The 24,273-nt window shown below is 42.2% G+C and overlaps 1 protein-coding gene across 4 annotated transcripts in view; it reads left to right on the forward strand.

The window, feature by feature from the left end:
- LOC127601721 (ADP-ribosylation factor-like protein 15) overlaps positions 1-24,273 on the forward strand; it is an 81,545-nt gene that overhangs the window by 11,131 nt on the left and 46,141 nt on the right. For 3 of the 4 annotated variants that reach the window (XM_052067289.1, XM_052067290.1, XM_052067288.1), the window contains 2 exons: positions 18,777-18,921; positions 20,077-20,136. In XM_052067289.1, coding sequence (XP_051923249.1) covers positions 18,777-18,921; positions 20,077-20,136 — 205 coding nt within the window. Of the gene's footprint in view, positions 1-17,091; positions 18,595-18,776; positions 18,922-20,076; positions 20,137-24,273 lie in introns of those variants that run through there. The other variant, XM_052067287.1, reaches the window with a different exon arrangement.

A 24,273-nucleotide genomic window follows, 5' to 3' on the forward strand; every position in this document is an offset into this window, starting at 1 on the left:
GAGGCATATTTCAGTGAAATCCTAATCTGGTTTTATTGTGCGCAGCCCTTTGCACCTATTAAATTAAAAAAGAGGGAAAAAAGGTTTCTGTGAACAGAGGCCAAAACATGTTGAAACAATTCGAGCATTTATCGTAAGCACTTGTTTGCCTCAACTCCATTTACTTTTTCTCACATTAGCGTCCACTTTAATGTGCTTTTTACCCAAATCTGGCTCAGTTCCTTTGCTCTAATATTGATATGATGTCCACCATTTTCAGAGTTAGAAAAGATACAACTAGTGATGCCTGTGAGTCTTTTTTTCATCTCAAAACAATGAAATAATACGTAATAATGAAATATAATCCTCCGCTTACTCGAATGATTTATACTTGTGATAACAACAACAAATGTTCTACTTGAAGGATCATGGCTAAGACCTCACAATTCTGTTTAACGTTTCATTTTGGGATATCCAGTAGGTGGCATCGTAATACAGGGAAAGAATCACGCAGGCTGGCACTGTAGTAACCACACATTCTAATTGTACCGAATCATTAAAATAATAATAGTAATTGAAAAATAACAATTACAGTGTCAATGTTATTGTGTAAAAAGACAAGAACTGAAAAGTGATGTGTGCCTGCTTTGGTTGACTTTTTCCTCGATGCTTATACATTACACATAGAAGAAAGTCAGGCTTCTAAAGGCGGGGGGGTCTTTGTTCCATCTCTGAACAAATTCTGTGACCATCTTGTGGTTCTGCATTTTTTTCCCCTTTCAGACAACATGTATATTCTGTGTTTTGAGTAAATGGCTTGTTGCGGAAATGTCAGAATGAATTTATAATAACAAACTGAAACATAACAGGCAAAACCAAGGGGAACCAAGGCCATCAGTCAAATGCTGTGGGATTATTATATATATATAAAATGATGATTTCTGTCTCTGGAAATGTAATCAAATGTGTAATGTGCGTATTAAAAAGAAAATGCTTCGGCATATGGGGCAGTGACAGTCGTCGTTAATAAAATACGGTTGATGTGCCCATTGATGATGAGCCAGACATGTTTTGCAGCTGTCTAACATTCAGGGCTTGTTGTTTGTTTTGTTTTCTCCGCAGATGATACTAATTGCCTGTGAGATTTTGGGCAGGCAAGTGATGACATTATCAACTGCATTATTATATCAATACTGAACCTCGATATTTTGTGAATTCTGCCAACTTTGATCCAAGGCTCTCTTTTTGAACCAAACATGAGTCCAATGAATGGACGGAAAACTTGTAACATATTGTACTGTAACTGACGCCTGAGCAAAGGTGGGCTGTGGAAAACACACTAGCTGTCGCTACACCCACCAGTTTTTACTTTGGATCAGCAACTGGGCACAGTGAAGTATTCTCGGTACACTTTATGGGCCATATTCTCCCATGTGCTGAAGTAAAAACAGCTGAACATTTTTCTGATTGGTCCGTAATTTGCACACCCTGTTGCCAGGTTGGGCAGAGCAACCCTAAAATGATGTCATTCCCTGTCAAAACTGGTCTTCCTCGCATTCTTTGTTTTTTACCTTCAATTGTGAGGGGTGATTCCACAAAATAACATGATGCAAGTGCTCACACTATTCCAAGAACTTCAGCCATCACACTCACGTAATGTTGAGTTGTTTGATATTCACTCTTTTTTTTTCTATTCTGGTATGTTAAAATTACTCCATGGCGTAAAAAGGTTGAGGCCCACTGAAGTAGCATCTTTTTTTTTTCGAGTTTTTAAAATATATTTATTTACTTAACTGCAAAGTGTAAGTACAGTCGGAGCAATCAACACGTCCCGACTAGCCGACTGCACATGTGCGAGATAATGCATGTTCAAATTTGAAGTGTGCTTTATATTTTAAATGGAATTCATTTAAATTCACGTCTCACGAATAAAGCCCTTTTCATACTGCACTTAGTAATGGGCAGTGCGCCGTTCATTGTGTATGCGACACGAGGGCACATACACAATGGAATGTAGCGACCCGACGAAGCGGTGACCTCAGCAGGCCCATCCAATCGGGGAGGGGCTGGCGGAGTGATTTCAGAAGTCCTAACCCATACGCCAACCAGCAGTAAAGGCTCTGGCACTTCCCGCTTGGCTGCTCTGCAAAAACTTCGAAATATGCGGAGCTTACACCGAGGCTTTGTCGTCCGTACCAAAATCAAACGCGGTGTGAAAAGGTGAAATATGTGGCTGTGGGATTTCCAGGGGGCCTGGGAGATTTTTCCATGCGCCACCTTAAACTCACGAGTCTGAGCGGATCGCCTTTCCATAAAAATCACTTATTATCACTTGTACCAGTGAGGTAACTGAGTTTAGTTATTGAATCATTCACACCTCAAACCCCTATAGAAATTGAAAGTCACATTTGTTATTGCAGAAGATAACAAAAGGAGTGGAGTCCATCTGAGCCGAAACAATGTCCAACACATCTACATCAACAGCACAGAGTGACTCTGCTACAAATTCACGCGCTCAGTGCAAGATAGTGATGCTTGATGTGTATTACGAAAACGATGATGCCCATCACACAGTCTGAGCAAAATGAAACTTTGCACCCATCGCGTCATCTTACGTGGACATCTGGATGGTGCCTATCTGGTTCTTATTTTCTATTACGTAAGTACACTTAGTCTCTTTGTTAGAACACAGCAGTTAATTTGCCGGTTTGGGAAAGTAGTCAACAACAAGGCAACTCCAAAAGGAAATGTGCTTTGTAAAACGTCCTGAACTCCGACAACAAACCCGGTACTTCTTCTCCAGTCATTAGACGTGAACTGGTTTGGAGAGAGGGCTGAGGGGAAACCTGATTAAATTCACCCCCACAACAGTTCCCTTCATAATGGAGAGAACTCCCTCTTAATAGTTGACTTAACAATGTACCTGAGCCAAACTCCAGCATGTGTAAGCAATCCAGCAGAAATACAGTGAGAAGAGCCTATTAGGTGACTTTGAATTCAGCGTTTTGAGTCAAGCCAACTGAGGGGCCCGAGGGGTGCCATTATTAATTACTGATGGCTTTCGTTTCCCAGTGTCAGAGAGTCATGGGGCCATTGACATCACATGTATGGAGAGGCAGAAGAGCAAAAGGCCTGTCATTACCATCACCCCCAAACAATGCTGGAATTTGGCTGTCATGCATTTTATTTGCCTAATTGACTGTTATGATGCACTTTTTCGACCTCATTTTTGTTTGGGAGGAGGCGACCCCCTCACACGCTCAGTCTTCATGAGGAGAACTTGGTGGGCTTTCAACCTCACTCAGCAAGAATCTTCTGGAGGTTCTTTGATGGCAAGAAAAGCCACTGGAGATCTCAGGGGCCTCGTTGGCCTCCATTTATGTATCGGCACCATAACACATTTTGGATTCTTCTTGACAAGAAATGAGTGAGGAGCAAAAAAAAAAAGTATCAAAGGCGGTATAGCGCATATGTGGGATATGGTGGGTGTTCATCTCCAGGGTGGTACATTTTGTGTATGTGAGGAGGCAATGAAAGGGTGAGGCCATGAACTCGTACTGGGGTTTCCTAATTTGCATAATTAACTGTTGACACTAACTGTGCTTAATGAAGGCCTATTGAAGTCATTGACCCTTCTACACAGCCAGCCCCTGGGAATGAGACACAGGCTCCTCCGGCAAAGGTTAAAACAATGTGTCTGCTTAGTTTCTGACAAAGAATTATGCTCCACCCGAAACAACCTCCCATTTCCCCACATACTGTCACATCTATTATCATTGTTACCATTCAGCATCGACATAGTACTGACTCGTTACACAGTTTTTAGCTGTTAAAAATGTTCAGATAAGATGTATACCGAGTCAGTATCACTGTAAAGTGCCTTTGTGTCCTGGTGGTTTTACTGTGCACAACAAGGTCTTGTCTTTGAAAACGCCGTCCACCCTGTCATTGTGGTGGGGTATCTGCCCCCTTGAGAAGCTGTCAGATCTTTTTTTTCAAGGACATAACCAGCACAATGTTATTTTTCAATAGAACCCGAAACAATGGAACGTTACAGAATCAATCATTATTCTTGTTTTCCGTCATTTTCAACATATTTGAGTTCTTGGATGTTGTTGAGCTTGACATGTACACTCAGTCATAGTATAATACAAATTGATATAAAACGCCTTGAAGAAACTTGGAATGTATTTGTTCAACAGTGCATATCCCGTTTGCTAACTGAATCATGTTGACCTAAGTGAAGGTCCAACATGATGTACAACGTGATAAGTACCATTGGCCAAAAACGTCCACCCGGTCAGCAAGTCGGATTGTACAACGTCTGCTTGCAGTCAATTTATATGAAAGAAAGTACTGTGAGCTTAACCAGTGTACATCTCAAACTGCATAACATATTCTTAATAAAAGCAGTATGAAGTTCAATGGAAAATCTCAAATTTTTTTGTGGTGTGGAATGGGGAAGTCTCAAAGGCCTTGTGGTGATATTAAGTCTGCCCATATTTGCAATACTTGCTTTTTGGGATTGGTATTTATCATGTTTATGATTTAACTATATGAAAAATTATATATTATGATATATTAATCATTCAATCATAAAAGATATATTTCCATTGGGATAAACGAACCACTCCGGAAATGTTCTGTATTTCTGTTTCAACGCAATTGTGGTAATTTTACACGATGAGAACCATTACATGTTTGAGATTTTGGATGATGTTGCTCAACTTCCCGTACTTGACGTCATGTTGTTTTTCCTTAGACTGCAAACTAGTTGAGACTTGAAGTCGGACATCATTTATACAACATGCTAAAACTATACCAAAGCGACTTCTCTTCCCAATGCACATTGATGGAGTGCATATAGGCCAGCAACTTCACATGAATAAAGTATGTCACATGGAAAAAAAGCCTGTGGGATTATTGTTGGATGTACTTTAGTGTGGTGTTGTTGGGGAATGGGCATCTAATATGAGCCAAGTTTCGGAGTAGCTTTTTTTGGGTGGGGGTGGGGGGTCATTAAAACACCAGACACAAAGTCACGACAACATTGTGCACTGAATGCATGTTGAGAGCAAAATACTTTAGCACTGGGGGATCTCTTAAGAGATGGCTATCGTCTACATTTTAAGCCTCAAAAATCGGCCCTTATGTTTCATATTATTCGAGTTATGTTTCTATCTATTTAATTGCTCACAGTGCAGAAAAATCAGTATCTGCTTTTGTTTTCGCTCTTAACAGAGATGTTTTTCAAACACTGGAGTCATTTGATAGCGTTTTTGTGTAGTTTGTCCATGGTACAAAATCGTTTGCGGAGTTTCCCACAGAGTTGAAAGACAAGCCAATGACATTCTGGTTAACCATCAAGAACATCATGAACATGCTGATCAGTAGGAAACATTGAAGATTAAATCTTAAAAAATATATATAATATAATATATATATATATATATATATATATATATATATATATCTATCCTCCCCAAAAGAATGACCCACTTAGTCACTGCTGTTTTTCTTCCGATTGTTTTATGTGCACGGGCTAATGATTTTCATAAAAATACTTTGGGAATTTATGACTTTATTACCGCATTAGCATAGGTCAGTGAGACACTATGGCACATCCTGACAAATTTGGGTTATGTCTTCAGAATGGGACTTCGTCACAAACTTGCTTTTAACATGATGTTCCTAGCCTGATCGAACACCATGAATTCCAGACTACAAAACACACCTGATTAAAAGCAGCAACAGCGAAATCAAACTTTTAAAAATCCATTTGAGACCGTACAAGCCATTTTTAGCTTACACATTTTTTTGTGACAGTGAGTTAAAAATGACTAACAATTACACTATTAAGCCAATATTGTGGACTATCGTTTGTTGATTTTTTTTTTCTTGTTGTCTGACACTTTCAAATACAACTTGGACAACTCTGCTACTAGAAAAGATGTATTAATCATTACATTTGGAAACGTACATCGTGTTTTTTTTTTTTTTTTTAGTAAATTGACATTGATGGACACTAGTAATAGTGGTGTGACTTGTAACGGTCATATTACTTCCTGTAAGTCCACATAGTTTTGTAATAATAAATCTATTTTATTGTATCCTGTTAGCTTGTCCTTTGTTACACAAGGTTAATTGGAGACTGGTCGGTGTGGACTGACCTTGTTTGTGTGATACGATATGATGTACGGATTAGCTTCCTCTATTTTAGGAAGCAAAACATGTGGCACATCCTGCAAGGATCTTTTTGTAATTGAAAGGACTTTCCCAGTTTGTCGGTCACACTCATTCAATTCTAATCTCGATGTATTAAAACAGATTTATTGTTCACTTTGTCCCCATCAGGTCTTTTTTTTTTTCCCCCCTCTCCCAGGGGCCTAGAAATAGTTGATGGGGCAGCCTCTTTCATATTTTATAACAATGTCCTCTTGTAGGAAACTTTCCCACACTATATTCGGTGAGAACGGGGGCCCAATGATTTGTTTTTATCAGAATTTAGTTTGTCATCTCAAGATGCCTTATGAAAATGTGCTATCACTGATGTAAATGGGACAATTAACCACCCCATCCACCCTTTTAATGTCTATGAGACGGCTCCCCCCACCCCCCTCGGTTCGTGCACACTGGTTTCTGGCCGTTCAAAAGGGGGCCCCTTGAGCTTTGATCCTCCTACATGGGTATGGAAAAACATCTTTTTTGCCCAACAGTTTGCCCACGAAAGCAAAGTTTTTGTCGCCATATGCTAATGCGGCCTAGCTAATCACCCTTTCCAATTACAAGATTTATATACCATAATGGTGTCCCGTGGCTCCCCTCCATTCTGTGCCCCACTTATCTATCCTCCGGATGTCCCACAGAGCAAAGGTGTCTTCTATCTTTGAATGCAGCTCCCATGCCACCACCTCAGCCTCCTGCTTTCTTGTACAAAAAGGGGGTTGCAGCATGAAAACAGTCCTTGGGCGGGCCCCTTAATGCGCCCCCCCCCCCCCGCCCCCCCCCTGTCATTGTCTACCTAATGTACTTTTGCGGGAGCATACAGTGGCTGCCAGGTAGGCTCCAGACAGATAAATGTGTCAGGCGGAATGGTTGTTGGACGCTGTGGCCCCTTAGTCCCGTCAGTCTTGCTGACATATTTGAAGACACATTTCAGAAAAACGTGACAAGTCTGATGATGCATCACTGAGTTGTCAAGGTTATATTGTCAAACAGCTTTTCGTTTTTTCTTAGTTTATTGTTTTTTGGGGGGGGGGGTGGAGAGGAGTTCCTAATACGAATAATATGTGGTTATCCTTCTTTAAAGCCACAAAAAAATGATGTTTCAATCACGTACACGTTGACTTTGCGTTGTTATGCTCCTACTTGGAAACAAATTTATGTCAAGGCTACATAAATCCGTTTCCAAGTAGGAGCATAACAGCACAAAGTCAACGTGCCGACTCGTCCTGTGCTGCATTCTGACCTTCCCTATCACCAGTGTTTGAAATTTCCACATGATGTCACCCCCATGAATGATTACATTTTAACTATGTGATGCGTTACTTTCTCTGCTCTGTTTCACTCCTCTGGAGGTTGCTTAAAAATTTTTTTTTAAATCCCTGCCATATCTGCAACGCTAAAAATCATAAATGTTACTTTGACATGAAGGAAACTTTTATTTTAAAAAACATGACATGCTTGCATGCAAAATCCCCCACCTGTTTGTACCATTCTCCAGGGCAAATCAGAATGCGGATAGCACCGACTAGCATGGGGGTGGCGGGGGTGCAGGGGGGGGGGGGGTTGGGTTGAACACGATTCCATCTATTTCTTCTTCGCTTGTTGTTGAAGGTTTTTCCTGTGCACTGCTGTTGCTTTAATGCCTTCATAGTGGCGCAACACTGCTACTGCAGTTAAAATACAAAGCTGCCTCAGAGGGACAATAATCCCTCAATCAGCACAGCTGGAGCTTCACGCTGTGTTGAGCGATAGCAATCGGTCCGGCTCGAAGCAGCACAAAATTAGCTGGAGGCAGCCGCCACGCACTTTTGAACGAAGGAAAAACCCTGTTTGTTTTTTATCAGTGGCAGCACTCTTATCTTGTTGTTTTTCTAGCTAAGTGCTTTTAAGTTCCTTGCGAGGAGGTGACGCCGTAGACGAGACTGTCCACCGAATGAGAGGAGACTTAGATGCATGTCATCTCGCGAACTAGCTGGTGACTAGCGCCTCTTGTTGTGACATGGAAAGCCCTGTGATGACCCGGTGGGGTATATTCCAGAGTCATTACGTGGTTTCATTTTTGCAGCTCAACTATGGAGGGATGTGTAAGCATGTTTCTAGACAAAGTACAATCCGTTTTTCAACTGCTGCAAAGGCTTTGACATGTATATTGCCTAAACAATACTTGTGAATTTAGCGTAATCTGCCGACAATCTATTCAAAGTGTCACTTCAGGCAAACATAAGGACAACAGGGTACTTACCTGTATACACGCAAGGCCAAAAATAAATGCAAAATATAACCTAAATGACATTGTGAAGATTATATTTAATATCATACGAACGGAAGCTTGTAGAGGTAAACACAAGAGATTTTCTAAGAATAAAGTCACGGAATAATATTGATAGTGATACAAAGCAGCAAATGGCATCAAAAGACCAAAATGTAAATGCCTGACATTGACAACATAATATATGACATCTTGGATATATTATGTCATCGATGTATCACTTATTGGATATATTATGTCGTCAATGTCAGTAATTTACAATTTTCTGCTCATGTGATATTAAATATAATCGTCACTATATTATTTCGGTTATATGTCGCATTTATCATTGGCCTTGCATATATATACATAGGTAAGTAACCTGCCGTCCTTATGTTTGCCTGAAGTGACACTTTGAATAGACTGTCAGCAAATTACGCAAAATTCACGCAAAGTATTGTTCAGGCAATATACATGTCAAAGCCTTTGCAGCACCAATTGGAACGGTGCGCTTTGTGCACTTGTTTGTGTGTGTCTCTGTGTGTGCGCATGTGTTGCCGTGTGTATGTGAACCGTAACAGCAGACACTTACTGCCACATCCAGATGGTGTTGGAAACAAACAGGGCTACGCTGTAGGACCCCTCAATAGGAGCGTCTAGACTGGTCCTTTAGCAGACAGATACAGCCTCCCATCAAATTAGCGTTTGTCAGATTTATGGTAATGGCCTGCAACAGTCTTCCTGTCATTGACATCAAGATTTACAGCACCCTCCGCCCCCTATACCCCCCCCCCACACACACACTCCTCATCCTCAGCACCCCCCCACGAGATATGCGTCGCTTCCATTTCACTTTCTTTTCACGCACCAATCTCTTTCCTCCAGAACAACTTTCATTTCATTCTGTTGTTGAAAAGTTGTGGTTGGGTGTGTATGTGTGTGATTTAGGGAGGTTAGTGAGAGGGCTGAGGGTGCTTCGGTCTCACAATCTTAAGTGGCGACAAAAAAAAAAAAAAAAGACCCACACAGGATGGCAGAAGCCCACAAGCCCCCTTCTACCGCCGCAACAATGGCTTGTGTCAAGGTTTCCGGTTAATCCTCTGTGATGAAGCTTGAGTGTTTTTTGGGGTGAAGGGTTGCTCTGGTGTGGTGGGGCGAGGTGAGGGTGGATGATGGTGTTGTGCAGCTTGGGAGTTTAAGCGGGTGCTATGTTGGTAATGTCTCAAGAGGACACATTTCTATAGCCAGATGCTTTATTGATGGTGGACAGAGCGCTCAGGTTGAGCCGTATGTATTTTGCCCGATATCCAACATACGGTCCCGGTGGGAAACACCTCCTGACAGACGTCTCGTCCATTCTCAGCCCAAATATTTTTCAAAGGCTCCCTCTCCGTCTTTGATCCCCTACCCACAGAAGAAAAAAAAAACATCCGAGGGTCACAAGCAACTACAGTATGTGAGAGTAGAAGGACGGCGTTGGTACTTCTGGAATTCCAGTGCCTGGGTCTCACGCGATTACATTGAACCTGAAAAACTACAGAACTAAGCTTATTGCTATTCCATTTGGCATTACGGTGGGCCTTGAGACACGAGTGAACTGACTTCTGAGTTTTTGTCAACTTGTGAGCTGTCATCCTGCCGTTGTTATTGCTTTGAGTTGCAAGCGCTAACTTAAGAGACAATTGCTGTTGGTGGTGGCAAACTTAACTGCACTCGCTTCACAGTAAAGCAGCAGTTGGGCAGATAATGCACCCTTCTTCAAAATAGAAGCTTTGAGCTGTTTTAATCCCATCTGAAGTACCTTTCATCCGTCACACTGAACATTAACTCATTCAGTACTAGCCAATTCTCGACCAAGTCTGAAAAGACGTCTAAAAACGTCTTTGGGAGTGAATGAGTTGAACAAAGAGAATTATATTTTGTGTATTTCAAACACTCAAACAGCTTTGTCTTTGGAATGCCCCCACAAGCTTAATGCAATCACGTAATCAGAATCCTCAAGTAATCGACGGTATAATCGGTAGAAGAGCTGCATCATATTTGAAAAAACATGCGATATGGGTGTTGAATATTGGGCCATTATCACGATAACAATTTTTTTTTAACGACATACGGTGCAGCTCTTACCGATAGGGCAATCAATTCCAAAAATATTCTTTTGTGACTGCTCCTACCACTGTATCTTTGTACATCAGGCTCATCATTAAACTTTTAAAAATAGTATCTTTTCACCTGATGCCGATCAGCGAATGGTTACATACACGATTGACCTGAATTTCTGATCAAGTGATCGCATCCTGACTACTTTAATTATATTTAAAGGTTATATGGATTTGCATTATCCGTAGTAGAATAACAGCCCGGACGCTGACCATGAACCTGCCAGGTGTCTGTTTCAAGACTCTTCATGATATTAGCAAAGTAACATTTTCCAAAAACGGCAGTCTGTCCAAGTGCTGAGTCTGCAGGAATTGCCACTTCCCCTGAATACAATGCATCTGGAATTAGAAAAAAAAATCTCATGGTGCGTTTTGGAGGAATTGAGTTTTTTTTTCATTTTTTTTAATGTGAAGAGAAAAACGATTTTTTGAAATTGTTTTTGTGTGATAACGCCTGTCAAAAATTGGTTGAGAAAGTGAGTGTGAAACTAAAAGACTTCTTAATTTTTTTCATTCCTCCTCAACACATTGATTTTGTCTGCTAAAAGAGAACCCCTTCTCTTGGCTGACATTTTTCTCAAAATAAAAATAACCACCTCTAAGCTGGGACGAGTTGCAATTCCAAGATATTTTCCAAGGACGTGCGGCAACATTTCTTTAAAATGGCATCACTTGTTCTAAAAACGCCACTTAAATTTCCAAACTGCAAACTTATTTTTGAGAAGAGGTCATGTACTTTAGTTGTTAATTGTTTTTCATCAATTTACTTACGGAGGATTTCACAGACCTTTTAAGTGACATTCGTCACATTACGAATCATGATTAGCACTCATGGATGATCATTGTCGTGAAAATGATCATCCATAATTCACTAACTTAAATCCAAATCCGAGACTTCATTTTTTTTTTTCAAATAAATTAAGTGAGTTTCAGCACTGCTTGTCTCCTAACTGTGTAATGTGCTCTGGAGGGAAGCCAGGGGGCGCTCTAACTTCACTGTAGATCTTTGTGTGTGTGTGTGTGCGTGTGTGCGTGTGTGCGTGCGTGTGCGTGCGTGCGTGTGTGTATGTGTGTGTGTGTGCGTGTGTGTGTGTGTGTGTGTGTGTGTGTGTGTGTGTTCCAGCTTCTCTCCTTGTCCAGACACCTTAGCGTCAGGGCAGTGGTGTCGAAGCTCTGAAATGAAGGCCAGACAGACAGAAGCGGGGTGAATGAATTGGGCAGCAGGGGTGATGGGAGAGAGGGAGAGAGAGAAGGAAAGAGCGAGGATATGGCTTTAGTATAAGGGGATGATGTGCCTGCAAAATGGTGACAAGAAAATCAGCTTTAAAACAGCGTGGTGGTGGTGGTGATGATGGTGGGGGAAGTCTACCCTCTGCACACGCAGGCATAATAGTTTGCGGGTTGTTTTGTCCGCCTAGGTAAGACACGGTCTGCTTCCCCAGACGGGATATTGAGCCGGTGCAGACGGTGTCGTCTTATTATTGCTCTGTGTCTGTCATTTCAATCCACTCCATCTCAGAGATATCACCTTTTCAGCCATCCAAGTAAACAGTGGACATATTCTGCATTCATTGCAACGTTCCACACCACTGGAAGCACATTGTTCAGGTGCGGAGTGTCTCGTATCCCCCAAAGGCGCTCATCTGCTCGTCTGTGTGTGTGTGTGTGTGTGTGTGCGCGCGCGCACGTGTGTGTGTGCCCTTCCTTGTGGCCGTGCGTCTGTCTTTTTGGTCAGGGATCTATTTCTGATGCGGGGCGCAATGACTGACACCTGTTATGGTGTCCTTAGTTGGCCATAATTTTTACAGCGGAGTGAATCTTGAATTTCATAGCCATTGTCTACTGACGATTGTGTGTATTTCCCGTATTGTGTTGAATGTATCTTTTTGCACACAGGTGTTTTGTGGCTGTGGTGACGGGCGTTCTCATACCATCACTTTGTGGACTCTGGGTTGTGGTCACACTCATGCTTAATAATAATAATACATTGTATTTATAAGCGCCTTTCAAGACACCCAAGGACACTTTACAATAACAAAAAACACAAAACAATACGGGTTGAGCAGCGGCAGTCAAAACGCGCCAGCGTTCACTCAACCCGAAGGTCAGAACACATCTCGACAACATTTTGGGGTAGTGCGGTTCATTAAAATTGTTTTAAATCTTGTATTCTTGGCTTTAAACTACATTTTATCCCGTGTTTTAAACTCTTGTAAAATGTCTTGGAGTACGATGAAAAGCGCTTTCAAAATTAAATGTATTGTTATTATTATTATTAAATGCGTGACAGTGAAAGCAATCATTCGAATGCTAGTGACTGAAGAGGTGGGGTCCAGATTTAATTGCAAACAAACTCTGGTGTGACCAGGATAGTTAAAGCCCGTACCCCACTGAGAGGCGAAGGCTTGCAAGTGTAGTGAATGTTGATATTTAGTTATTTAGTTAGTTAGTGTCAGAGTTAACTCAAGTTTGGTGCAAAGGTGTTTGCCAACACTTTTAACTGTTTGCGACCATCAAAGCTGTTGGCGAATGTCCGACCGTTCAGGATCTTGACCGAACCCCAGATGAAAAATCAACATTCACTACATTCGCAAACACACTACAACCGTCGCCGCTGAGTGGGATACGGGCTTAAACTGAAATATAAATGCTACACTGACCAAATACCAGTGTTAAAATGACAATTAAATGTAAGTAAATAAATACATAAATAAATGGGGAATCCTGAAAAAATGTAAGTTGAATTGAAGACTCAATGTGTCAATATGAGGCTTCAGCTCACCCACAACACTAATGAGGGTACGCAGCGTTGAAAATGCATGCATGCATGGATGGATATAAAAGTAATGACTGGACAGTCAACATATCCACTTCCTATCTCTGAGTACAATAAATAACACAAAAGTTGCAACTTGTGCTTTTTTTTTTTTTTGGTCTCATGTTAGTGTGAGTGTGAACAAGGACCATTTGCTTTCAGAGACGTTACAAGTGCCTTTTACACGCTGGTCATATAGTTGTGTCATTACAGAGTAGAATCAATGGAATTGGGTGAATTGGGCATTGTGTGGCAGGGACAGAAGCTTTGACGCAGCATCCACTAAGCATGGGAAGAGTCCAGTTTGCCGCTTTTTGTGGATCACATGTCTCTCTCCCCTCTTAATGAGAATGGCATGCAACGCGCCCCAAGCGCACCCTCTTCCTTCCCTCACTGTACTGAATCCCACCGAGCAGGCCCCCATCCAACTTCAAAGCAGCAAATAACAACAACTGAAGGGGGGAGAAGATGAATGAGGATGAATGAATGTCCCTCCAACCCCTCCTCCCTGTACACCCATCCACCTCCCTGCTTCTAATTCCCCACTACTCTCTCTTACATCCCCGACTGGCCGCTCCTGCATGCCTCCCAACTTTCTCTTGCTGGCTTTGTGGGCCCGTGTTATGACTGTGTACACTCTAATCTGTTAGCGCCACTCCTCTGTCAGGATAGACGCCCATATAGACGACTGTCATTTCCAAAGGTCAGAAGTAAAGCCCTGCACACAAGTGTTGTCCCGACATGTCGTCTGGAAATAAATTTTTAAAAAATTGCCCGACAGCCAGTTTGTGTCTTATGTCTGCCTGTTTGTGGAGATGATTCGCAGGCACTGGTATCTGGCATGTCTTTTTTTTCCCTATTCTAGCCGCTGCTTTGCTGCCTCCTCTGGATTAGTGTTTCCAAACTTTAATTGAGCCAAATCAAAAAATCTGACAAATCTCATTGTACACACCCAAACAAAAATGTACTACATTATTTACCATCTTGTGGGGTCCCCCCCCCCCCCCCCCCCGTTACTATATGTTGAACAAATGCATTATTTTTGGATCAGAAGTAGTTTTCAATAAAGTGAAAATGGAAAATTTCCCGCAGCATACGTGATGTTCTCATACAGCCCGCTGAAGTGCGAAATCACCCACTTGTTTCTTTGTCAGTAGCTAGCGGAGCTTCTCATCGTTCCTTCCTGATTGCGCAACGAATACATCGTTTACGTCTACATTGTACCTTAGCACGTGTCTGTGTGAGGCGATCAAATTTACAATGCTCTGCCCGATTGTTTTCATTGCAGATTGCACCTCACACCCCAGGGTAATCGGTCAAGATAAATTATAGCACTGCCCAGTCATCAGGCCTATGCTGCCTTTTGTTATCGTCATGTGTGAAATGGAGTTTCCACTCATTAGCACAACCGCCAGGCCCAGTGCAAACATTTTCAACATATCAATTGTTGTGCAATCTACCAATGGCCGTGCCAAATGCTTGAGCAAGGACCCATTTGCGTAACTTTCTTCTTTCCACCACAGGGGTTTCTTGTTTAAAAAAAAAAAAAATTATGAGACATACCACATACCAGTGACAAACCCAATAATGAGTCAAGCATCGACCAGGTAATAAATCTATTTTAAAATGGGTATGGTACATTGTGGCGATTAGTATTTACCAGTAACTGCAGAGGGGTAACATAAGTAGCCTCAAGGGGGCTTTTTAAGATTTGAATTTTTGTGCAAATCACTCTTAATGTTTGGTATTTTGCATCTCGGAAATCATGCAATCACAGTTTCCCAATTTTCAAACGCTGTGTTTGATTAATTGATATATAATCACTATTATGGTCACGAGAAGTGAATTTTTCGACAGTTTACACATTGAAGTACAACTGACGTACATACTTCATTTTGAAGGTTAATTTCAGCAACAGAATCGTTAATATGAAAGCGAACGTGCCTGCCGAATCAAATAAATACATAAAAATTGTGACCTACAGCACACGTGCCCTTGTGACAACCCCTGACACTCTGCAATGTTTTCACAAGGGAGAAGAAAACTACGCCATAGAAACTGAACGCTTGGTTGGGTCCCTCAATTTTTGGACTATGCTGTCATTCATGTCTCAGCTCAACTTTATGTTCTTTGGTGTCCCAACGGTAGCCGCGGAATACGAGAGTGAAACATGAACCAGTCTGCTGCAGCCGTAAGCGGCTTCCCTCTAACCTACATTTATTACTTCTAAAAATATAAACGGGTTTTCCAAAAAGAGCCTGGCTCCTGTTATGTCCGATCACAGCAGGTGTATTTACAACATGGTGGGCGATGACTCATTGGCGGCAGAGTTTTCACATTTTATTTTTCAACTCCCGATTGATAACGGCTCAATCCAGTGCCCTGAGCATTTTCCATCGCTCTACAGCCCAAACATCCATGGATCTGACCCGTTAGGAAAGCGCATATCAACAGACGGTCGTCTGAGGTCAGCCTCTGTCATAGCTTTTAGCATAGTTCACAGAACTTGACTGAACAATGTTCAAAGGCAGGAATGTAAAAAGCCAGAGGAGTGTTTCCCTCCTAATTTGAAGTACTGTAATTTTCGTTCCAAATAACGCACCTGATTAAAAGCCGCAACAGCTAAATTTACTTATTTCGAGTCTTTTCTTTTCACCTTTTCCTCTAGGAGAAAAATAAAACATGGCTGTGATATTTATATTTTCCAATCTTGGTCATTTACGTGAAACCTGGTTAATCCGTTTTCACAGTAACAATGAGGTAATGTCTCGACAGGCCTTTCAAGAAATGACAATTCAGATATAACCCGGTCTTACAAGAGACAGACAATCAATAAAATTGTCTGTCATGGAGAGTGTTTTTGCAGGGGCTCACAACACATTTATCCTGGAACAATTTTTAGTGCTTGCAACCTCAGAATTGTTTAATTACATTCCCAACGTACCAGAGTTTCAGTTTGATAACAATGGTGCATCATTTACTTGTAAAGTGTAGACATTGTCTGACTCTGCACATAAAATGAGCGAATACGTCAGATTCAAGACGCGAACGCATCAGCCAATTTTCTTCTTTTATCACATGTGCTTATGTTAGTGAATCAAAATTCATTTTACTGTTCGAAATTTGTTCGGAGAGTCGGAAGGAATTCAGTGAAGAGCATATTGATGAATGACAGGCTTGTGCTTCAACAGTTGATCGGTGCCATTTAAGCGACATTTATGTGTACGCACCGTTTGTGAATGAGGTTCATTATGACAGTAGGAATTCATACTTTTGACTTGTCTTTTGTTCATTATTTAGGGGAGCCGGCTGATTGAGAAGTAAAGGTAGTGGGTGTCCGAGCCATGGCCAAGTGATGATAAAATGGAGTTTAACTGCTCTTCGGAATCAATTTAGCACTTTTTAATTGCTTAAATGTGTTTTGCAATGTTTGGAGGCAGTCGCCGTGCGGCAGTCACGCTTGACATTAGAGTTTCTGGCACAACATCGCCGATCTTTGGGAGCGTGTCTGACAGGAGAGGGTCATCTCCTGAGTCTCTTTAAGTCACTAAAGGCCTTCGGATGTATTTATTTTTCTCCTGTGAGTCTTTTGACCAAGCTCCCCCTCGTCAATCTTGGTGCTGTCAAAGTGGGGCCAGAGGTGGGCGCTACCATTTCTCTTGTTCGCAGTGACCCGGTGTGCATTGGGACCCCGGGGTCAGGCACTGGGTGCTTCTTGAGTAGCGCTTGTGAAATCTGCACTGTACAGGAAAGAAAGAAGTTTGCCTCCACTCAATAACACTTTGGAACATTTTTATTCGATCATCAAAATGGTGAACAAATATTCTGGCACCCAATGCAGCTTTTGTGTAGCACTTTTGTCTCTCATCATTGCAGTGGATTGACAGCTGAGGGCAAATTTCACTCTCCGTAGACAACTTTGCATGTAGCCTTGGGACAAAGCAGCTGGGAGGTGGTAAGGACCAAAACGTCCGAGCAGAGCAGAGAAAATAGAGCGACCTCACGAAACCATCTTTTTACATGCGTTGCTCCTTTTGACATGCGTATATGTGTGTGTTTCTGATCTCCCCATTTCTCCCGAAGAGGGGAATGTTTCCTGTTTGAGTAGACCGGTGGGTTCACGAAGGAGTCGGGGGGTTCGGGTTGCTCAGTCAACGTCTGGTTCTGCTGAAGCGAGATTCCCCACATCTCGATCAAACGGCAGCTCTGTTTTGGCACTGCACTGGAAAGTGACCCTCGTGGTCACCGATGTCTGGAGTCCGCGCAAGACTCGAGGCATCGTGAGCTAATCTAAAAAGAAACCAAGAGCTGGATATCATCATATCAGAGCCAGCCTGGGGATGATGCAGGTTCAAAATGCACCATGCATGTCATGACAAGAGGTCAAGTGTTCCTCAGTGACTTGATAGGAATTCTTCCCGTCTTCCTTTTCTTTTCTTTTATTATTACTGAGGTTTTTTAATGTCACGGCTGAGCACACCTGGAGAATGTGCTTGCAGTTTGTATACGCTTGCATGTTTTCCTTCCTGTCAGCCTTTGATTGAACAGGATAGTGGTGTCTCGAACAGGGTCGTCAACGGACAAGAGCCGTGAGACTCCTTGTTTTGATCTTCTTCCCCCTGAAATGTGATAGTCGATTGTAAGAGTCACGGTTTGTCTGCGTTTCTGCTCTACCCTAGCCAGACTGGTTCCTGCCACACTAGTTAAAAAAAAAAAAAAAAAAAGAACCCTCTTTAGTTTTGGCTATGGATACTTCCACACAAGTTAAAAAGATCTCATTCACGGTTCACACCGCATTTGCCCCTTAATGTCTCACAGCAGGCCTTGAGTCCCAGGCCGTGATTCATTGAGTGTCAGGTCTGCCTCTGGCTGACATACGGGCCCAATCAGACAGGCTATCCACACATACGCAAACACACACACACACACGCACTGAAGACACAAATAATTTGCACCAGCGCTTGGATGCACCCATTCAAAACACCTCCTAACACTTACACTATGACACAATGACATTCAAATTAAACAAATCAAAGTCGTGGTTTTGTACTTTGCCATTTCCCATTCCCTTTTCAAGATGTTGGTGTTACTCCGGTGGAAGGAGGTTAAACTGTTTGGCTCCGCTGACATCAGCTGCCACTCCGAAAGTGTTTCCAAGCGCAAACACGGTCATTTTTTTTTCTTTCGGTTTTTCCTCCTCCTTCATATGAAGACAGCTGGGAGGCCCATGAGAGTCTTCCTTCAGCGCTCTTGTGACTCCAAATGCAGAAACTTAATCACTATCCCAGTCTCACTGAAGAATTTGAGCCCTCCGCCAGTCGATCCATGGTCGCGTTTGTTTTCGTTACAGTGTTTCCGGGCACTGTGCTGTAAAGGACCGCCACCGCCAAGACCGGAGTATGATGTGGTGTGCATTGGCCTGACAGGTGCTGGAAAGACCAGCCTGCTGTCGCGCCTCTGCAGTGAAGGCGGCAACGGAATCGTTCCCACCACAGGTATTTGGGCAAAACATTTAGACCGCTGTTCCAGGAAGATTAAATAGGTCACCTTTGTTTTCCAATAATTATTTCAAGCCCTGAACTGCCCCAACCCTTCAATAACACTGTATGCTGTCCTTCAAATTTGAACCACAACCCACTTATTACAACTATCGGCGTAGGGGAGGAGGTGGGGGTCGGGGGCATTTCATCAAACATCTGTCTCGTAGTCATGCCAGAGAAGCGCTTGCAACCTCACCCGCCAATACACAGGTTCCCCCTTCCAGTGCGGTGGGAGTTGGGTAAGTATGTCCAGAAGAAGAGGCTCCGTGGTGAGCGCACGAGTCTCCTGGCAGTCAGCGCTCCACTCGCCATACACCTAATGCAGCCCTTCAAGGTCACTGACATTCCTCTGGCTCCTCCGGCTTTGTCGGCAATCAGCGTTGAGCTGTTGCAGAAATCCCATCATAGGTTTAGTCACTGTGTACCTTAACCGGGGAGAAATGTGCTTCCTCAGCCCACTAAGTCGGAGTGAGGTTGTTCAAAGGAAGGGAAATCTGTCTGCACCTGCATTAGATACAAAATACCCGCTTGTTAGTTTGTTTTTGTTAGCAGACAATTATCTTTGAATGGTTCTCTGAAATAACATTTAGCTGTCAGCACCGTGTTCATCTGCCAAAATCGACTGGGAAGAATTGCAAGAGATGTGCCTGCCATTTCCCACCCACATCTGCCTTCATAGCTTTTCGCTGTTGCAATGCTCTTAAAGTCACGTCACGATCACATAAAATGTGTTTGTGTCTACGAATAGAAGTCGGTATAATTTGGACATGAACCAGATGCAATCTTGACCCCCCACTGTGTTTTCTGTGCTGCTTTTCCTCCTAAAAGCACACATGTGAACTGCACAAGACATGATGTTCAGCTCATATTGGCACGTCCCCAAGATCCCCCATCCCAGTCTCCTGACTTGGACCACACAAAATGTTATGTCATACAAATATGTTTTCAATCCGTCTACTGACCCACCAGCAGAAAGAAATACTATGCATTCTAATATTGAATGAGAAAACAAAATGGCAGCGTCAATCCCTTGGAATTATTATGGGAATATCTCGGGATAATACCAAAATCTTGACTCTCACGACAGTGACATTTGTTTTTCCTCCTTAGGTTTTAGCATCAAAGCAGTGCCATTTCCTAATGCCATCTTGAATGTTAAAGAGCTTGGAGGTAAGACAAATTGCAGTTCAATTTCTCTCTGACGCTGAGTTGTACAAATATGTGCATGTACTAACACAAACCAGGGTGAAACATGGCCAAATTCCCTGGTGCGGTGTCGGTTAACTGAAAGAAACTCGACTTTCAGTGTGCATTTTTTAAAGGTTCGAATTGGTATATCAACATGGTTCAGTATTCATAATTAGATCGATTAAATTGTTTCAGGATTTATAATCCAGTGGCCATTCCTCTAACAGAAGCTCTGCCCCAATTAGTCCCCAAGTGAACCATGCAATTAACGACAAATGCAACCCAAATAGAGACCTTAATTTACCCATCATGAAAATGAGTAGAATAATTTCATTCTTTTGGATTATTCAAAATGTAGAGACTTGCCATCAATTCCATCAGTTGTAAACAATTTCCCTGTGTAGTATTAAAAGATTTTTTTTCTTATGTGCCTTTTACGATGATTTGTGTTCCAGTCTGCTCTGACACACAATTGATGTTTTTTTTTCAAATGCTACTTTCACTTGACATGTACTATATACAATATACTGCAAACTTTCTAAGAAATGTTTCAAAAAAGAAAGGCCTTCCCCCAGTGGAAGCCCGTCGTAAATAAATTGTAAAATGTGTTTGGATTTTATTGACTACATTTTGGCCATCCGTTTGTGTCTTTGTTTCAATCATTCTTAAATAAAAATACATTCTTGTCAAATCATTATATTTGTAAGCGAGCAAAGGAGGTGAACGTGTGTTTTTTGTTTGCTCCGTCATCGCGTCACGCAGTTGTGCACTCACGCTGACGTTTGCGTACAGACGTCAGACCTGTTGATGTTTTTCTTTCGTGTGGATCTGTACAATCTAAATGGTGTGATTCCTGGAAGTGCACAGCACTCAAGGAAGCCGTTTAACAAGCACAGATGCAGGATCTTGAGGTGGAGAAACGTAAACACACTGAGAAGCAATAAGAGTACCTCCCCTTCCCTTAAAGGGAGCCTGAAGCGCCGGGCACGTCGGTGCTCGAAATTCTCCTACCATCAGGCCTGCAACACAAGATGTATTGTTTCGATGAATGTTTGGATTATTGTTGCCTTCCGCACACTGCATTTGACAGGTGCAATGTGTACTTTGACGGCTCACCCAACATGGCCTCCTGAGCAGACGAAACATACGTACAATACATACAAAGAGGCACTGGGCGAAGACCAATGGGAGCGCTACCAAATTTGGACACATTAGATGGGGTTCGAAAGAGGGTTTTCTGGTTTGTGTCAAAGGCTTCTCTCGCGGACGACACTTTTGAATTAGAGGGCTTGGCGTAAATGCTGGAATCGATCTACTCCTTTTCTGTGCTCCTGCCTCTTAGCAACCGTAGTCTTTTGTTTTTCTATACTACAGTGGACACATTCTGTTCTGTGACATTGGTTGACAGTGAGGTTCTTCTATTGTTGCCTTTGTAAGTTTAAAAAATGTATACTGGCAGTGTTTTTGAAACCTTTGATCTTAATGATCATTGTAGGTACTGTATTGAATGACGCAAAGTGAAGCGGGGACAGGAGGGTGTTTGTGGAGTTTGTTGTGGAATAGAATAAAGTGCATTTAAGTTTGCGGTTGCTTTGGTACAAATGTATTTGTCTGTTTACCGGATTTTTTTTGGACTATAAGTCACTCCAGTGTTGAGACCAAGACTAGATCAGAGAGCTAGCCCCATTCTCTATTCATGGGTGTGTTCGGGCATATGCTCTGAGCGCACACTGTTTCACTCCAACCGTTCAGAAACTCAGAGTGTAGTTCAAATGTGCTTTTTGGTTATTCACAGTGCCTCCAAAAAATAAGTGGGGGCCCAGTGCATCAGGCAATGCAGATGAAAACACTTCTTGCACTAACCAATGATTGCTTTATAACAGGTTCATTCAGAAATTCATGAGAGGGGAGCTCGCTCTGCTTCTCCGAACACACACACACACGCACACACACACACACACACACACACACACACACACTCTGAGAGTGGTGTTAGGGCGTCAGAGTGTACCCAATATTGACTGCAACCAACGAGTTCCTGTTGGACAAAACTTCCACTTCTAACTACAGAGTTTTTCTTTTTAGTTAAAAATGGCTTACCTTAACTAGAATCCTGCGTCGCGCATTGTGTCCAAAGGTAAAGTCTTGGTATATTATCGCACCTTTTTTTAATGATGGTCCGATCTGATCCATTAGTTGGGTATCGAGTCTGATCTAGGCCAAATTGACCTGATGGGAAAGGGAGGGGGTGAGAAGAGAAAACCAGGTTACTAAAATTTTGGGGCGTCTTACCATTTTCCCTTGAGATTTTGTGGTTCCCGCCATTGGCGCGGCCCCTCATAGGGTGTGAAGGTATGATGTTTTGACACCTCCACTGACAGCTTTCTATTTGGGGAATGAGGTTGAGCTTGCCGCTTCAAGTGAAACGTTGACATACTTCCCGTATGTTTAGTCGAGTGAAGATTGACTCCGCCTGTTCCAAATATACGAGACGTAAGTCTGGCGTCTGGGGAACTTCTAACCTTGCGTGTTGTTCCAATTGTCAGTGCTCATAATGAGTCTTTGCAATGTTTGCCTGACTAACGACCCCTTGTAACTTGCTCAACACTTTGCCTCTCTTTATTTTCAGCTCTTTCTCAGTGGTTTTAGAACAAGCAAACATGCCTGTGTTAGCTTTGTGATATTTTGCATTACTTTGCAATGATGCGGAAAAACGATACAAGATGTGAGGTGCAAGCGTTGATATTTCTAAGCCTCAAAACATGCTTTACACGCTACATTTGCGGCTTGTCCTGCTCACTCATCCTTGACTCAGACATGGGCAGAGGGGTCGGATAAAACGCAAGAAGCACTTTCTATGTATTTCCTTCCTTTTTGCGAAGGAAGGCTCACTTGAATGCTTACCACGTAGAGAACTATGCATCAAGTCTTGCATATGCGGTTGTCTTTTAAGTGCAAAAGTCCATCGGAGACACAGCTGCTAAATTAATGATTCGCCGGTGGATGAATGTGGGAAAGAAATACTGTACTTTACACATGAAAAACTAAAGGCGCTCATCTTTATGGGATGCTTGAATGTATTAATAAACTGCTTTTATTTGCTGTAGAACAGTGATTCGTGAAGCTTTGACACCAAATACCACCTAAATAATACTTATTTGTCAGAGTACCACCATAATTACCAATATTATAAAATAGTTACAAAGTAGGCCTCAGCGTTGCTCAAAAACGAGGTAGGACAAGTAGAGTCTGGTCATGACCATGTGTGTGTACTTCACCAAGGGCAGACAAGCGTGTTCAGATCAGTAAGCAAAGCTTAGTAAGGGGTTGGCTGACAGTAAAGGAGCAACTGGTTACAAAACAACACATGAGTGAAAAATACATGTTTGCACCGGGCATGTAAAGAGCACCCACAAGTATTACAGGCATCATACATCAGAGTTCCCCGCTCATAAGCCGCTTTGAGGCTTCTGGTTTAAAGGACAGCTTGAGCTTACGACAAATCCCGGCCCGTGAACTCAAATGCAGAGAGAGTTACACCTTGGGTTAAGCAACGATACATAAGTTGCAGGTGAAGGTCTGCTTCTTGGTCAAGAACAGTGGAACGTGGTTAAAGTTATGCTTGTAAAATTTGGTTTCTTTGCCGCATTGGTTCATAAAGCAGCACGGAGGGAACACAGAAGTGAAAATACTGATAATGACACAAGAAAATACACTACCACTACAATAGTATTCTTTTGTACATTTATCTACCAAACGACTCCCAATTCAGTTATACGTGTGAATGTTTGTCTACCTTTCAGAATTTTGTCCTAAATGTAGAGTCTGTCGCCAACACAGGGGACATGTCCTTGTTGTGAAAGTCACAGGGGGGAAGCTATAAACAAGTTGCAGGTCTGAAAAGGGTTTACTTGGGCATCAGATATGAATTTAAAGAGGCTTTCTGATTGATCTCTTCCAGTAATGTTTTTAATTCATTTTTTTGTAATGATCCTGGTGAACTGATGCCATCCAAAAACAGTTTCTGTGATGCCTTGCACACCGTATTGATTGCACATTTATTACATTTCAGTAACCCAGACGTTTTATCCCCATTATTTTACCCAAATGAAACTGTGC

This window comes from Hippocampus zosterae, chromosome 6, assembly GCF_025434085.1.
Source record: "Hippocampus zosterae strain Florida chromosome 6, ASM2543408v3, whole genome shotgun sequence".
Taxonomy (NCBI): domain Eukaryota; kingdom Metazoa; phylum Chordata; class Actinopteri; order Syngnathiformes; family Syngnathidae; genus Hippocampus; species Hippocampus zosterae.